The 17084-nt window shown below is 37.8% G+C and overlaps 1 protein-coding gene across 2 annotated transcripts in view; it reads left to right on the top strand.

The window, feature by feature from the left end:
- Window positions 1-17084, top strand: part of ANTXR1 (ANTXR cell adhesion molecule 1) — a 328385-nt gene that overhangs the window by 59321 nt on the left and 251980 nt on the right. For both annotated transcript variants that reach the window (XM_069068888.1, XM_069068889.1), the window contains exons 4-6: window positions 4709-4790; window positions 5367-5400; window positions 8798-8877. In XM_069068888.1, the coding sequence (XP_068924989.1) occupies window positions 4709-4790; window positions 5367-5400; window positions 8798-8877 (196 nt within the window). The remainder of the gene's footprint in view (window positions 1-4708; window positions 4791-5366; window positions 5401-8797; window positions 8878-17084) is intronic.

Here is a 17084-nt window from a genome sequence, read left to right on the forward strand (position 1 = left end):
GGGGGGGGAAGAGAGAGAGAGAGAGAGAGAGAGAGAGAGAGAGAGAGAGAGAGAGAGAGAGAGAGAGAGATACACTTCTTTTAAAACATTTTACAGATTTTTTTTCTAGAAAACATCTGTAGTATGGCAATATGCATTTCATTGTCATAACACTTTAGGAAAATTGGTTTGAGAAGGTTTTTCATATCTCAAGGAAAAAAATGTATTTACTGCTATTTCATAGAGGGGCCTGTGTGATTAAGTACCTCATTTGATGTTTAGAAATCTTGAGAGTTAAGAGTTTTTGGATAGAACCCAAGAAACTCTTCTTGGGCAACCTTCAGTCATCTCTTAGGCTCTTCCTGGAGTTTCCTTTCATTACTAACGTTACTGGGGGAAATGTTGTACATCAAACAAATCTCTTGTTTCCTGGAGCAGATTGATCATGCCATATCATCAGTAAAAGACAAACTTATAAAACCCTTCTGAAATGAAAAACATAACTCAGATATTTAATACTTGAAAGTAGCACCATTCATTCCTTTTGAGGAGACAATGATAATATTATGAATTTTAAAAAAACTATAGAAGAGCCTATGTGGAAAAAATAAAGAAGAGGTATATGTAGATTTGGGGGAAATGTCCTATATGCCTCCTTTTTTTCATTTATTCAGGATTTTAAAAAAATTTTTAAGCACCTACTGGGTATAGAACAACATTATGAAACATTGAGTGAGATTAAAATCTCCAGTAACTAGCATTGCAGTTTTAAAGTATCATCCAGCTTTCACCTGAAGACTTTGAGTTATGGAGAAGTCATTACCTCCCAAGTCAGCCCATCCTATGTTGGGATTGCTATAATTATTAGAAGGTTTTTCCTTGTATGGAGCAGAATTTTATTTTTCTACAACTTTTACCCATTGGGCCTAGAGCAGCCTAGTGCAGGCCCAAGAAGAATAAGGCTATCCCCTTTCCACATGATCCCTTCAGATGTCTGAAGATAATTACTATAGAATAGTCCCTGTCTCCATGTAAAGGGGGATGATCACCTTTATATGATATAAAATTGCATGTGACATGGGGACCTGGAAGTCTCTGAGATGTCTGACTGTTGTCCTTTTACAATCTTCTTAGATTCAGGGGGACTCTTTTGAGTAAATGATTCTGAAAATGATGGCTTCAACCCCAATCTAAAAAAATGCTATCTATTATCAGACTGTGTAGAAGATATCAATTTGGTATCAAATACAAGGTAGGGATTAAAGTACCAAAGTCTGCTATGCCTCATAGACCAATGGGTGCAATCTCCTCAGATGGGGTAATAGGATAGAAATTTCCCAAAGAAAACTCAAGAGGGGATGTGGAGACCCTGGATAGAGTAAGGAAACTGTCACTTAGTTCTCAGTGCTCAGGGGGGAGATCAGGATATGTCATTTAAGACGAGGCTTTTGAGTTGAACTTTGAAGGAAATTGGCCATTCTAAAAGGCAGAGGTGAGGAGCTGGGGGTACATTCTAGGCCTGGAAGCTAACCTTTGCAAAGGTACAGAGAGGGAAGAAAAGATTCTGTACATGAAAACCAGGAAGAAGGCTCCTTTGAATGAACTGCAGAGTGCATTAAGGGGAGAAATATATATATAATAGACTGGGAAAGGTAGTTGGATTTGGGTTGTGAAGACTTAAAATGTCAAATAAAGAAGTTTCTATTTGATCCTAGGTACAGTAGGGAACCACCTAAGCTTCCTGATCAGGGAAGGGGCATGGTTCGATCTACTTTTTAGGAATATCATTTTGAGAACTGTGTAGTTAGATGTATTGAAGAGGAGAGACTGGAAGCACAGAGATCATTGGAAAGTGATGGCAGTGGTCCAGGGAAGGGGTGATGTGGGCCAGGCAGTTTTATTGCTTTTGTCCACACCCCTTTTCCTTCTTACTCCAGGTGCAAATCCCTCTAGGCATCTAGGATTTCTCTGTTGAATAGCCTGAAGCTATTACAATTTCTTTCAAAAATTTTGGATGGTGGTGAACCTGTGATTTCATCAATTTTTATCATTCTTGAAGTAGAAATTTCCTCCATCAATGCAGACTAGTAAGTCCTCTCTAACTGATAGTTTTAGAGATTCCCTGGGTCACTGAGAGGCTATGTATGATTTAACTAGGACCACCCAGCTAGAGTATTCTAACTCTGTGACAAGTTCAAAACAGAGTTGAAAATCAAGGATTCTTCATATTCAGGAGCTGGGGTGGGGATCATTATTGAGGAAAATCAGAAAGCTTGGTTTCTAATTCTGGTTCTGTGACTTAGAACCTTTGTGGCTTAGATGAAAAATGAAGACGTTTCAGTGAATGAAATGTAAGGTCACTTCCAGCTGTAAATCTGTGACCTAGCAGTGCTTCATGGGAAAACTCAAATTTGAATGGGACTTTAAAGAGTGTACAAGGTTGGGTGGCTAGGTGGCTCGGTGAATAGAGCACTGGCTCTGGAGTCAGGAGGACCTGAGTTCAAATTTGGCCTCAGACACTTAACACTTACTAGCTGTGTGGCCTTGGGCGAGTCACAACCCCAATTGCCCTGCCTTCCTCCCTCAAAAAAAAAGAGTATATAAGGTTTCAAAGGAAGGAAATAGGCAGTCAAAAGGAAGAGTCAGGAGCGTAGTCCCTGCATAGAAAATTAATCAAGTAAATTAACTCAAGTAAAAAGTCCTGCAGCCCAAAGAGACCTTGAGACCCAGGGTAGGGAGGGAAGAAGGATATATCAGTGCACACACCCATGCTAAGATGCTGTGACCAAGAACAGTTAAGGGACTTTTTCAAGGTCACATAGGTAGACAGCAACTGAGTTGGGATTTGAACCCATTTTTCTATGTCCATATCCATTGGTTTTTCTACCTAATCAGAAGATCTGGAATAAAGTCCTGGGTCCATCACTTTTTTACTTCAGTCAAGTCACTTTATTTTTCAGAACCTTCATATTCTCATCTCCAGGGGGTTAAAATATTTGTGTTCCACTGGCTTTACAAGAATATTGTGAGGAAAATACTTTGTAATCCTTAGTAATATGTATGCACACATATATGTGTACATATATATATATACACACATATATTGTACCAAACAGTATGGTAGAAGGGTTGTTTAATGATAATTTTGCCCACTGTATGAACTTTACTCAGCTTCAGCAAGTTCTCATGAAGATAAGAGGAGCTTATCAACATTTTAAGACTTTCTTCTCCAAATATCTTAATTCTAAAGAAGTTCTTTTAGTTTTGACTAAAGCACAACAATCCATTGTTCAACTGGACTGTTAGATCATGTATTTATTTTTCTGGGTTCTTTGGGATGCTTGAAGAAGGAGTAGGCTGATTAGGGGCTGATGGATGCAATCTGATTGAGAACTAGCTAGGAGTTGTATTAGGGGTTTACTTATACAGACTTAGGACCATTTAACTCAGCTCATGACCTCACCAGACACAACAGCATCAGTGGAATAAGGCCAAGTAAAAAGCAATTTTCCCACCTAACCGTTATTTGTGTTGGCACCAGGGAAACACAGATTTTAGGAAAACATATGTGCAAAGCAGTTGGAACAGGTTTAGAGGAGTCATTCCAGTAGCAAGGCACTCTTTGGGCAATGAGAAAAATGGAATATTTGTTAAGGATCCCTTCTTTACCCATCGAAGAAGGCTATATAGCCAAACACATCTCATACTCCTTTCTGTCTTAATACAACACTTCTGGTTTTAACTAAAAAATATTTTCTAATTCATCTTATTCAAGGGATGTCTTCCCAGTTGGTCGAACAAGGAATTTTATTTGATGAGAAAATGTCCTTCACTCCAGCATAGGTAAAAAGGGATCCCAGGTTCACATATGACCTATGAATTCCATTATAATAACCAATCATATAAGAAGTATTCATTCATTTACTGAAGTAATTGAGTAATTACTTGTTGTTTAGTTGTTCAGTCCTGTCTGACTCTATGTGTCCATGGATTTTATCCTGGGGTTTTCTTGGCAAAGATACTGGAGGGGCTTGCCATTTCCTTCTCCAGCTCATTTTACAGATGAGGAACTGAGGCAAACAGGGATAAGTGACTTGCCCAGGGTCACACAGCTAGTAAGTGTCTGAGGGCCAGATTTGAACTGAGTCTTCCTAACTCTAGAACCAGCACTGTACCCACTGTTCCACCTAGCTGTCCATTATATACCATACATGGTCACTAAGAGGGCCAGTTCTGACATCTAGAGATGCTCTTAAAAAAAAAACTTCATCTACTGATTTCCCTAGCTTTTTTAAATACCCAACTAAAATCTTATTTTTACTAGAAGACTTTCCCAACCCTTCCTAATTCTGGTCCTTCCCTCTATTAATTATCTCCTATTTATCCTATATAGAGCTTGTTTGTATTTATTGGTTTACTTGCTGTCTTCCTTCTTAGATTGTAAGCTCTTTGAGGGCAAGGACTTTCTTTCTTTTACCTATTTTTGTATCCCCAGAGCTTAGCACAACATCTGGCACATAGTGGACATTTAATAGCTGTTAATTGACTGACTGACTAAACACATTAGTTTGGCACTGTTGGAATTAGCATACACATTCATCCAATACAACCATATCAAAGCCCTACCAACCCATCTGTGACATCTGCATTCCTAGCAATGCCAGTAGGACAAAGCTCAAAAGCAAAGATTTCCCTGAATGCTCTTACACAGCGTCTTTTTGGTTTTCAGAGAACAGATTCGCCAAGGCTTAGAAGAGCTACAAAAAGTCCTGCCTGGAGGAGACACGTACATGAATGAAGGGTTTCAAAGGGTAAATTTTGGAATAATTATAAAACATAAGCATATAGAATTTTCAGAATTACACAGAGAAGACCCAAGGATTAAGTGGATTAAAAAGCATACTCTTTTTAGAACCACAAAAGAAATAGCAATGGCAATTTTTTTTGCCTTAGGAACTTGTAGACTGAAGAGAGGCATCCAACATCTCTAGCCTGTGTGACCCTGGTTGTGAAGAGTTCATTAGTTAATGCAAATCTTGGCAGACAGTAATAGCCCACAGGAAATTCCCACCCTTTCCCCAAAGGGATGTCTTTCCAGGTTGGTAGAAAAAGGAACATCATTTGATGAGAAAACGTCCTTCACTTCAGCATAAGTAAAAAGGGATCCCAGTTCACACAGAGCATGACCTAGATAATTAATCCAATGTGATTGTAACCTCATGTCGTCAACACTGATTAATTATGGAATGAATGCTAGGTCTTTAAGAGCCTTGTATCCAAACTCCATTCTGACTGTAGTGCCCTATCCTAAGCTGCGTGCATGAATACTGCATTGGAAATGCAAACCATGACTCTCTCTCTGATCATCCTATTCATGTGTATTTCAGGCCAATGAGCAGATTTATTATGAAAACATTCAAGGTAAGAAGATATTATGGATTATCCAACTTTCTTTTATTTTTTAGTTTGCTACTAAAAATTGGTATCATGCCCATATTCAACCTTATGCATAGCTCATATATGTAAACTTCTTTCACAAAGAGTGTGGGAGGCTTATAAGAGGATGAAAGACACTGGTTCAGTTTGACTCTTGTTCACATAAAGGGAAATTCCCTTAAAAGTAGCAGAGAGGGGGCAGCTAAGTGGCACAGTGGCACAGAACACCAGACCTGGAGTCAGGAAGACCTGAGTTCAAATCTGGCCTCAGACACTTAACACTTACTAGCCATGTGACCTTGGGCAAGTCACATAACCCCAATTGCCCTGCCCTCCCCCCTGCAAAATAAAATAAAATAAAAAATAATGGCTCACATTAAAAAAAAGTAGCAGAGAACCCAAACAATCACAGTAAGCAGTTGCAATTTCATTTTGTGCCTTGTTTTCAGGCATGCTTTAGTAGATTTGTGTGCTTTGGATATCTGTTGCATGTAAAATTACCCTGCCTAGAATTGACCACTAAATCTTTTTTATTCGTATACTTTCTGTCCTGTACTTTGGGGGAACAGGATTTATGTGCATTAAGTTTTTGCACAATTAATTTAGAGTGTGCATACAAAGCACTTTGTAGATGGGGGGAGGGGAGTACAGAGAGGGATTGCTTAGTGCTTACTGCTTATCTGAGCAATTCTTCCACAGCCTAATTATTCCTACAAAAACTTAGCCATAGAGAAGATTCTTTTTTTCCAGGGATGTAGGATTGTGTATTTCAGCAGGTCTCGAAGTATTGTCCCTGAAGCCCTTTCAGGGGGATTGCTAGGTCAAAATTATTTTCACAATATTACAATGTCATTAGCTTTAGTGTTAAAGCACTTCTCCCTTTTCTAACTACATGTCAATGTGAGAACAGATTTTCTTTATATATACTTCAATCAAAACAACATATTTCAGTAGATTGAATGCAAAAGTAGACATGAGAACACAATTGCCTTCAAGCCAGATATTAGATATGCAAAAATATTTAAAACAATGTCATTTTTCTTACTGTTTTTTTATTTTAGAAGATTTTTTTAATAAAATGCTAACATGTTATGTTAACACAAATGGGTTTATTTTGCTTACTTTTAAATGAATTAATAAAAGATATTTTAATTTTGTCAGTTTTTATTATATACAGTAAAATCAATAACTCATATAAATAAAAGCTAAGGGGGGGGTCCCTAGTAATTTTCAAGAATATAAGGGGTCTCTGGAAACAAAACATTTGTTAAACTGTAGTCTAATTGACCTTTCATCTCCAGCTCAGATCATAGGATTGTAAAGTTAGGAACCTGAGAGATCATGTAGGTCAGCCCCTTCCTTTTATTATTTCATTCCAAACTACAACATGGCAACCTAATATTGATGCAGCCACTAATGCTATTGTTATATAGGTGAAAGAAGTACTGACCAGCCACTAATGTTATTGTTATATAGGTGAAACTCTCTGGAAGCATCTCATGGGTTTTAATAGTTGCTACAAGGCCCTATATATATATATGTATATATATATATATATATATATTACATTCAGCTAATTCAGTTAGCACAGAGATACCCTATATTATTATTATTTATTACTATTACTATATTGATCCTTGTAGCAGTGCTACCTGTGCCATCAGAAGCCTTGGTTACATTTCAGGGGGTGCCACGCTTCTCACAAACCTGGGAAGAAATCTCTTCTCTAGCTATTCTGCCATAAGGGTTCCTAACTTGGGATCCCAGAATTTTTTTTTACATATGCATGTATGTATGTACACACCTATATATTTAATTATAATTGGTTTCCTTTATCATCATGTATTTTATTTTATGCAGTTAAAAACTTTATTCTGAGAAGGGATCCACAGATTGCCAAAGGGGTCCATGACATGACACCAAAAAATGATAAGAAATCTTGCTCTAGCAGTCAATGTCTACTCCTCTATCTGCAGCTGGGCTGCTTACCTTAAAAGAAGATTTTACTATAAGAAAGGGAAGCAAAGGAACTTATGTTTTTTGCTCGAAGTAGTTACAGTGACTCTGAGTTCCAAATTTCTAGCAGAGAGTATTTCCTGGGGCACTTACCATTCTAGCATGTGCCTCTCGCAAGCTTTGTGCCTGATCTCCAGAGATATCACTGGGCCCTTCACTGTACCCTTCTTTTAGATAATGTTTTCTCAACCCACTTGCTCTTCCTGGACCCAATGCAAACCATTGAAGATACCCAACAATTCCTCTTCTCTTATGTTTGGGTATTCCAGCTTTCTCCAGAGTTCTCTGTTCTTGCAATGAAGCTTCAGGCCAGGAATCCCCTTATATCAAGATAATATAAAGTTGGGGCGGCCAGGTAGCACAGCAAGTAAGAGCACTGGCTCCAGTGTTGGGGTGACCTGGGGATCAAATCCGGGCTTAGATACTCAGCACCACACCCAGAAATAACTGGTCGTGTAACCTTGAGCAAGTTACTTAACCCCGATTGCTTTTAAAAAAAATAAAAAAGATAACATAAAGTAGTGGAACAATATTGGACATGGAGTCATGAGGGCTGGACTCTGACACTAGTTGCATGACATGGTTCTAAGCCTTAGTTTGTTCATATCTAAAGTGGTGATGATAATAATGTTTTCATTGCCAACTTCATGAGACTGTTGTATGTAAAAGCATTATATGGACTACAGGTTTAGAGCTGGAGGGGACCTCATTAGTCATCTAGAATGTTTCCGATAAGTGGTGACCCACCTCTTCAGGAAGACTTCCAAGGAAGGAGAGACCCACCCTGTCCAGTCTGGAGGCAGGCCACTCTAGTTTTGGACAGCTCTAACTCTTAGGAAATTTGTATTGATGTCAAGCTTAAATTTGCTTCTTTTCAACTTTCACTCAATACTTATCTATGTGAGTATTCCTTCTACAGACCTGTAGCTCGTCTGTGTCATGAATCTTTTCCTTAAGATCATTTCTGGAGCTATTATGAGCAAAGAAACTTGTGACCTGATGGTTAGTTCTGGGATGATTCTCCCCTACTTAGCTAGACTGGTCTCCAAATGACCAATATGTAATCAAAGTCTTTATGTATTGGTAGGCCCTCTGGGTCCTTGTAGTCCATTTCCATGGCCTTTGGAAATACGGGGTCATCTTCATGCCATGATTAGAACATACCTTTTGTAGGGTAGTTTGAAACTGGTAACTTGAAAGAAAAGCACATTTTCTCCCATTTCTGTTCTAGTTGAAACATTCAAGTTCCATGATGTGGTCTGTTGGTGGCTAAGCTAAAAGTTATACATTTATCCCCAGTGCTAAGGAAAGGGGCTTATCTTGTAAAGGTCTGTTTGAATGAATGAATTTGCTTTGCATTTGGCAGGCTACAGGACTGCTAGTGTCATCATTGCTCTCACAGATGGAGAACTCCATGAAGATCTTTTCTTTTATGCAGAGCAAGAGGTAAGAGATTGGGCTTGCCTAGCCCATTGTTGAATGTACTCCTATACACACACACACATACACACACACACACACACGTACACACATACACCCCTATATTGGTCTTCTATCTCTTCATATGTGTCAGCCATGAACTTGGTTCTTCTACTATACTTTAAGTTCCACGAGGTCAGGGACCATGTCTTATTCAAACTTTGTAGGACATCCATCACCTAACACTGTCAATTGATGAACCCATTAACCAATATTTATTAAGTGTCTATCATGTGACAAACTGTGCTAGACCTGGTGCTACAAATAAAAAGAATGAAGAAATCTCCACTTGCAGTGAATTTATGTTGCAATGGGAAAGGCAATGAGTACATATAAAAAGAAAGAGAGAGAACATAGAATTAATAAATACAAATATATGCGCACACACACACACACATATATATATATATATATGTATATATACACATATAATGTGTAAATTTCTAGATGAGACCTAGACAAAGAAAATGCTTTGTGCAGAGTCATATAATCATTATCATAGTTGGGAATCAAACCCAGATCTTTTGATATTTAAATCTTGTCTCCTTTCCATTATACTCTGTTGCCTCTTTTTTTTTTTTTTAATTTTGTGTTTTAGACCTGTAGAAGACACAGCTTGTTCTGGGGAGAGGGTCAGCAAATACAGCCCAGGGGCCAAATCTAACTGGCTGTCTTATTTTTGTATGTACAGCCTACGAACTAAGAATAGAGTTTGTTTGCTTGCTTGTTTGTTTTTAACTTTGTTTTAAAATGTAAAAAGGATAAATTCAAATAAAATATAAAATTTTATTCAAAAATGTGAAAACCATTTTTAACTCATGGCATGTACAGAAGTAGGTGTAGGCTGGATTGGATCCTCAGGTGGTAGTTTGCCTTCTCCCAGATTAACTTTCATGCCAGTATAGCAAGTACCATAGATCTCTAGAGGATTTACAAATTGTAAATATTTCTTTATGTCCAAAAAGAAACATTGGTGCCATATTTGCTTACATAGTTTCCCCTACTTTCTCCTAACATAGTGAAATGGAGAAAAATCATTCCAAAATGTGGGTCCTGGTATATAGCTACCCTTCACATCCTACATTAAATTTTGAGATCTTAATATGTTTTTGGTCTTTTGGGAGGGGGGAAGGCAGGGCAATTGGGGTTAAGTGACTTGCCTAAGATCACACAGCTAGTAAGTGTTAAGTATCTGAGGTCAGATTTGAACTCAGATCCTCCTGACGCCAGGGCCAGTGTTCTATTTACTGTGCCACCAACCTGCCCCAAGATCTTAATCTTTAATTAGAAACAGTGACTCAGCCAGAGTTTTACAGCAGTTGGTAGCACAATTAGTTCTCTGAAATCTAACACATGGTGTTCAGCACCAGCAAGTCTGTGTTTTCTCTAAGTGCTCTGAGAACAAGCAAAACACCCTTTAAATGAGATTGCCTACACTTGTGTGAGGGCGAGGAAGGCAATTTACTACATGATTGAAATGTGGAATTTGCATTTAGGAATTTCTTTCCTTTCAAGTTTTAGATTTGGAGTTTGCAAAAGTTTTAGCCAACGAAAGGAAGGAAAGGACATTTGGTACAACCCTAGTTCAGGTTCCTTTAAAAGACTGAAGTTCATTTGTGGATGTGGGATGAAGTCACTCTCAAACCAGACAAGCAGGTGGGTGATCAGCACAGAGATTTGGAGGGAAATGGATCAAATGCAACTGGGCAGACATAGAGGAGGGATGCTTACCAACATACTCATCCCAAGCACTGACAAACAGCTGGCAGCTCCTTTAATTTACATTTTTTCATACCCAAGAAAAATTTTGTTCTACTTAGAGAAACCTCTGTTGACAACCTGGTTTTTATTTCAAAACAGATATTTTTTTTTAATTCTGGAGGCAGAGAGCAATTTAGGGGAGACATTTCAAAATTTTGTTCAAACATATTTGGAGTTAAACAGATGAGAGGGAGATAATATGGGAACTAATATGGTATGCATTTCCTGAATATTTGGCAAATGATATGCCTAAACTTTTCAGGACAAAACTTGCCTATGTGGGAGGTACTGATTTTAGCTTAGTTTGGATGCAGCAAAAGTCCAATATAAAAACCCAAGGAAGAAAAGACTGGAGATTAAAGAGATTGTTGCCTGCTAGAAATCTCTGCATAGGGGATGGTGAAAAGGAATTTCATGTATGTCACATGTATAGACATTAAATTCAGGATGCCAGATACCAATAAAAGCATGCTTTATGGAGGAAAGAAGGAATAAAATATAAAAACCCAAAATTTCCACTCTTGCTTAACCACACATGTAGCTTGGCTAGACTAGGGGGTTCAAGAAAGGGAGCAGCAAGAGAGGAGTTTGGACAGGTAGACTAGATTACAAAAGGATTGCCAGGCCAAGGCTACATTTAGTTCTGTGGGCAATATGTGTGTGTGTGTGTGTGTGTGTGTGTGTGTGTGTGCGGGGTGTCTATGGAAGGTTTTGGATCAGTCAAATGATAGTTACCATCAGTCTTATTATTGTGGTAAAGGAAATTTTTGAGTATAGGTGGGAGTATGACAGTGGTGGTATAGGGGAAAGAGCTTTTGATCTGGAGTCAGAATACACAGATTTAAATCCCTGCTGCTTATTTCTGGTGTGAAGTTAGGTGAGACATTAGCCAGTCTTCATCTTGGCATCCTCGTTTGTAAAATGAGAATGTTTCTCCCCAATTCTAAAATCTTATGATCCCACCAACACTTATAAGCCCCAAGCTAAGCTATAACATGGCTTGGGGGCTATAAAGAGGGAAATTACTTTCTTCAATTGAATTCAACCAATATTTACTTAATATATGCTATAACTCAGTACTGTGCCAGGTAAAGTTGTCTTCTTATTCCTAGTCCTGAAATTCAAGTACTATGTAATTCAGAAGGCAGAGCCTTTGGGTAAGTAAAAGATATGTATTTCAGACCAAGGGCTCTGTCTTTCCTCTAAAGCTACACTTTAATAATAACATCCATGGAGTATGACCTTGGGGGCTGTATCTCCAAATATGCTGTATCCTGAACTGGGTTAAAAAAAAAACAGTAAGAATAATGTGATTAGCTTTTTATTTAGTTACAGCTAGCCACTAATTATTGTTTTAAAGTTTACAAAGCACCATCATCCTGTTTGGCATTTGACACAACCCTAATGAGGTCGTCCTGTTTGATGACCAAACTCAGGTCCACAGTGGTTGAATGACTTGTCCATGGCCATTCAACTAATAAGTAGGAGGTTCAAATAAAGATCTCACCAAGTCCAATAATCTTTCTACTATAATACTTTGACGCAAACAATGATAATAGTAATGGCTAATATTTATGTGGGCAACTAGGAAGACTCATCTTTCTGAGTTCAAATCTGGCCTCAGTCACTTATTAGCTATGTAACCCTGGGCAAGTCACTTCACCCTGTTTGCCTCAGTTTCGTCATCTGTAAAATAAGTGGGAGAAGGAAATGGCAAACCACCCCATTATCTCTGCCTAGAAAACCCCAAATGAGGTCACAAAGAGTCTGACATGACTAAAACAACTGAACAACAACAAAAGATTTTTATGTCACTTATTATGAGGCAGGCATTGTGCTAAGTATTATAATAATAATGATACTAACATTTATATGTCACCTTACTATGTATGTGCCAGGCACTGCACTGAGCACTTTACAGAGATTATTATCATTTGATCCTTACAACAAATCTGCAAAGTAGGTGCTATTATTATCCCCATTTTACAGATAAGGAATCTGAGGCAAACAGGGCTCAGTGATTTGCTCAGAAACACCTAGCCAGAGAGTGTCCAAAGCTGGATGTGACCTCAGGTTTTCCTGAGTCTGAGTCTGGTGTTCTAGCCACTGTGTGACCTAGCTACCTCAAATCTATTAATACCATAAAGAATCAGCAATACATGGTCATGACATTTGACTACCTCCCCCAAGTCAGTCTTAGGACAGGTGAGTAGGTATTCAATAGATTTCAATTTTGACTCAACCAGAAATAACTTTTGCGTAAGTAAGAGTAGAAATGAGCTGAAGTATGGTGTCCAGTTCTGAGCACCACAGCTGAATACTGGAAACATTCAGAGGAGAGAAGGAAACCAGAATCATGAAGGGCCTTGAGTTTAAGTCATATGAGGTTTGGTTGAAGGATGTTTAAATGGAGAAGAAAAAACTAAGAGGGAATATAATGGTTGTCTTTAAGTATTCAAAGGACTCTTATGTGTAAGAGGAATTAGATATTACTATTTGGTCTCAGAAGGCAAAGCCAGAAGCAATAACAGAAGTTGAAAAGAGGCAGATTTAGGCTTGATGTTAGTTGTCCCAAAGTGGAATAGCTTGGCCCAAAGAATGGTGGACTCTCCCTCGTTGGGGGCCTTCCAGCAAAGAAGCGACAACCACTTGTTAGGTATGTGATAATAGGGATTTCTTTCAGATATAGATTAGATTAGACAAACACTGAGGTGTCTTCCAGCTCTAAATGCTATGATTATGTGAGCTCCTTAACCCTAAAGGAGACTGGATGATCATCCATCCAGAAGTCTATAGATCTGATTCCTTTTTTGAAGGCTGGTTAGACTATGATCCATAAGGTCACTTTTCCCTTTTTAGGGTCACAGAGTTAGGAGGAACCTCAGAAATCACCCTCACTTTACAAGACAAGCAAACTAAATCAGACAGGGTCTATGCATTGCTCCATGTTTCATTGTTCTATGTCACATAACTTGAAAGTGTCCACTCTAGAAGTTGAACTGAAAGCCTCTGACACTAAGACCAGTGATCTTGCTACTATGCTCCAGTTTCAATTCTAAGAGCCTATACATTCTTTATAGTTCATGCATATAAACCTCTATCTTGACTCCTCAATATGGACATCTTCAGTTAATACCATTGAGTGTCTCTCCAATAGTGAACCAGTCTTCCCAGGTTTTGTTTTCAATTTTTTTTTGCCTTTTTTTTTGGAGGGGGTAAGGCAGAGCAATTGGATTTAAGTGACTTGCCCAATGCCACACAGCTAGTAAGTGTTAAGTGTCTGAGGCCAGATTTGAACTCAGGTCCTCCTGACTGCAGGGCCGGTGCTCTATTCACTGTTTTCAATTCTTTTAACCAGATAATGCATATTTAGGATTTGTTTTCTTCCTCTTTCCAGACCATATAGTGATATGTTTTAAATAGATCTCGACAGTTACGATCAAGGGATCAATACTGCTTTTTGTGAGGAGTATTCACAACTTCAAATTATATAATAATGTATTACTGACCAGTGAAGAACTATCATAAAAACCAAACAACTTCATCCCTAAGATTAGATTAGATAAAAAAATGAAGTTGAGGAGCTAACAAAATCTGGAAATGGTAATTTTTTTTCTGTGTGGATATAAAATATGTTAGTGTTCTCATTTTATTTTGTGCTTTTTATATATTTTATAATGCTTGAATAAGTTATGGGTATGAAACTAGGTCAAAGTCTTTGCAACAATCAATAAAATAAGTGTATATAATGGCACTGCTATTTGGCTTGCTTAATAATTTCTAAATCAATAAATTGTTCTTTGTACATCTGGCACTATTTTGACCCACTCTTTTTGATGTTAGCCAATTTATTGTTTTCTTCTATTCATAGCCTTTTCTCATGACATTAACTATGAATGAGGCAGCTCAGTGGTACAGTGGGGAATGTTCTGGACCTAGAGTCAGAAATACCTGCATTCAAGTCTAGTCTCAGTCACTTACTGGTTGTGTGACTCATGACAAGTCATGTGTTTCCTCATCTGTAAATGAAAAGGGTGAATAATTTTTACTGTCTGCCTGACTTTTCATATCTGTAAAATGATGATTATAATAGCACCTACCTCCCATGGCTATTCTAAGGATCAAATGAGACATTTGTAAAGTGCTTTGCAAGCCATAAAATTCCATATTTATATAAAGTATAAAGATGGAGAGTAATCAGTCTCTATTTGGAGAGATCACTTGTGTTGTGATTGGTGGCATCAGGTTTATGTTTGAGAAAAGCTGTTCTTATTTTTCAATTTATTTTTAGTTTTCAACATTCATTTCCATAAGATTTTGAGTTACAAATTTTTCTCTCCATCTCTCTCCTACTCCCCACCCCAGAATAGTCAGCCTACTGAATACCTCTTTCCCCAATCTGTTCTCTCTTATATCCTCCCCCACCCCCCCCCCAACTTTCTAGTAGGGCAAGATGGCAAAATTTCCCAGTCACATGTAACATGCATTAACATTTGTTTTTTGAAATTTTGAGTTCCAGAGTCTTTCCCTTCTTCCCTCCTCACCCACCCCCACTGGGAAGAAAAGCAATTCAACATAGGTTGTACATTACGCAAAATATTTCCATAATAGTTATATTGTGAAAGACTAACTATATTTTCCTCCATCCTATCTTGCCCCCCACTTATTCTATTTTCTACTTTGACTCTGTCCCTTTTCAAAAGTATTTGCTTCTAACTACCCTCTCCCTGAATCTGCCTTCCCTTCTATCACCCCCCCCCCTTTATCCCCTTCCCATCTGCTTTCCTTTTGGGTAAGATACCCAATTGAATGTGTATGTTATTCCCTCCTTAAGCCAAATTCAATGAGAGTAAGATTGACCCATTCCCTTTCACCTTCCTGCTCTTCCCCTCCATTGTAACAGTTTTCTCTTGCCTCTTTTATATGAGATAATTTACCCTAATCTATCTCTCCCTTTCTTCTTCTCCCAATATATTCCTCTCTCACCTCTTAATTTTATTTTTAAGAAATTTTCCCTTCATATTCAACCCATCCTGTGGCCTCTGACTATGTATATACATATGCACACATTAACATATATATTTATACATACATAGACCCTCCTATACATACATATATATTCTCTTCAACTATCTTCATATTGAGAAAAGTATCATGAGTTACAATTATTGTTTTTCCATGTAAGAATGTTAATAGTTCAACTTTAATAAGTTCCTTATGATTTCTTTTTCCTGTTTACCTTCTCATGCTTCTCTTGCTTCTTGTAATGTAAAATCAAATTTTCTGTTCAGCTCTGGGTTTTTCATCAAGAATGCCTGAAAGTCCTCTATTTCATTGAATGACCATATTTTTTCCCCTAAACATTATACTCAGTTTTGCTGGGTAGATGATTCTTGGTTTTAATCCTAGCTTCTTTGACCTCTGGAATATCATATTACAAGCCCTTTGATCCCTTAACATAGAAGCTGCTAGATCTTGTGTTATCCTGATTGTGTTTCCACAATAGTAAAATTGTTCCTTCCTGGCTGCTTGTAATATTTTCTCCTTGACTTGGGAACTCTGGAATTTGGCTATGATATTCCTAGAAGTTTTCTGTTTGGGATCTTTTTCAAGAGGTGATTGGTGAATTCTTTCAATTTCTATTTTGCCCTCTGGTTCTAGAATATCAGGGCAATTTTCCTGGACAATTTCTTGAAGGATGATTTCTAGGTTCTTTTTATGATCATGGCTTTTAGGTAGTCCAATAATTTTAAAATGATCTCTCCTGGATTTATTTTCCAGGTCAGTGGTTTTTCCAATGAGATATTTCACATTGCCTTATATTTTTTTATTTGTTTGGATCTGTTTTATAGTATTTTGATTTCTCATAAAGTCATTAGCTTCCAATTGTTCCAAACTAATTTTGAAATAATTATTCCCTTCAATGAGTTTTTGAAATTCCTTTTCCATGTGGTTCTGGCCTCAGGGCAAATTTGGCTTTTTAAGGCATTCTTCTCCTCATTGGCTTTTTGGACATCTTTTGCCATTTGAGTTAGTCTAATTTTCTTCAGAATTTTTTTGGGTCTCCTTTAGCAGGCTGCTGATTTGCTTTTCATGATTTTCTTCCATCATTCTCATTTCTCTTCCTAGTTTTTCCTCCACTTCTCTTACTTGAGTTTCAGATTCCTTCTTGAGCTCATCCATGTCCTGTAACCGGTTCATATTTTTCTTGGAAGCTTTTGATGCAGGAGTTCTGACTTCATTGTCCTCTTCCAGCTTCATGCTTTGATTCTTTTTGTCCCCAAAAAGGATTGTATGGTCTGATTGCACTTCCTCATCTTGCCAATTACTTGACTTTTGAGCTCTTTGCCATGGTAGAACTCTGCTTACAGAATGGAGAGAGCTTTGTCCCAAATTGCTGGGGGTTTTGCAGC

The sequence above is a fragment of the Petaurus breviceps genome, unplaced genomic scaffold (assembly GCF_028583685.1).
Source record: "Petaurus breviceps papuanus isolate PSGF00001 unplaced genomic scaffold, PetGlider_PUasm1.0 90775, whole genome shotgun sequence".
In the NCBI taxonomy this organism is placed as follows: domain Eukaryota; kingdom Metazoa; phylum Chordata; class Mammalia; order Diprotodontia; family Petauridae; genus Petaurus; species Petaurus breviceps.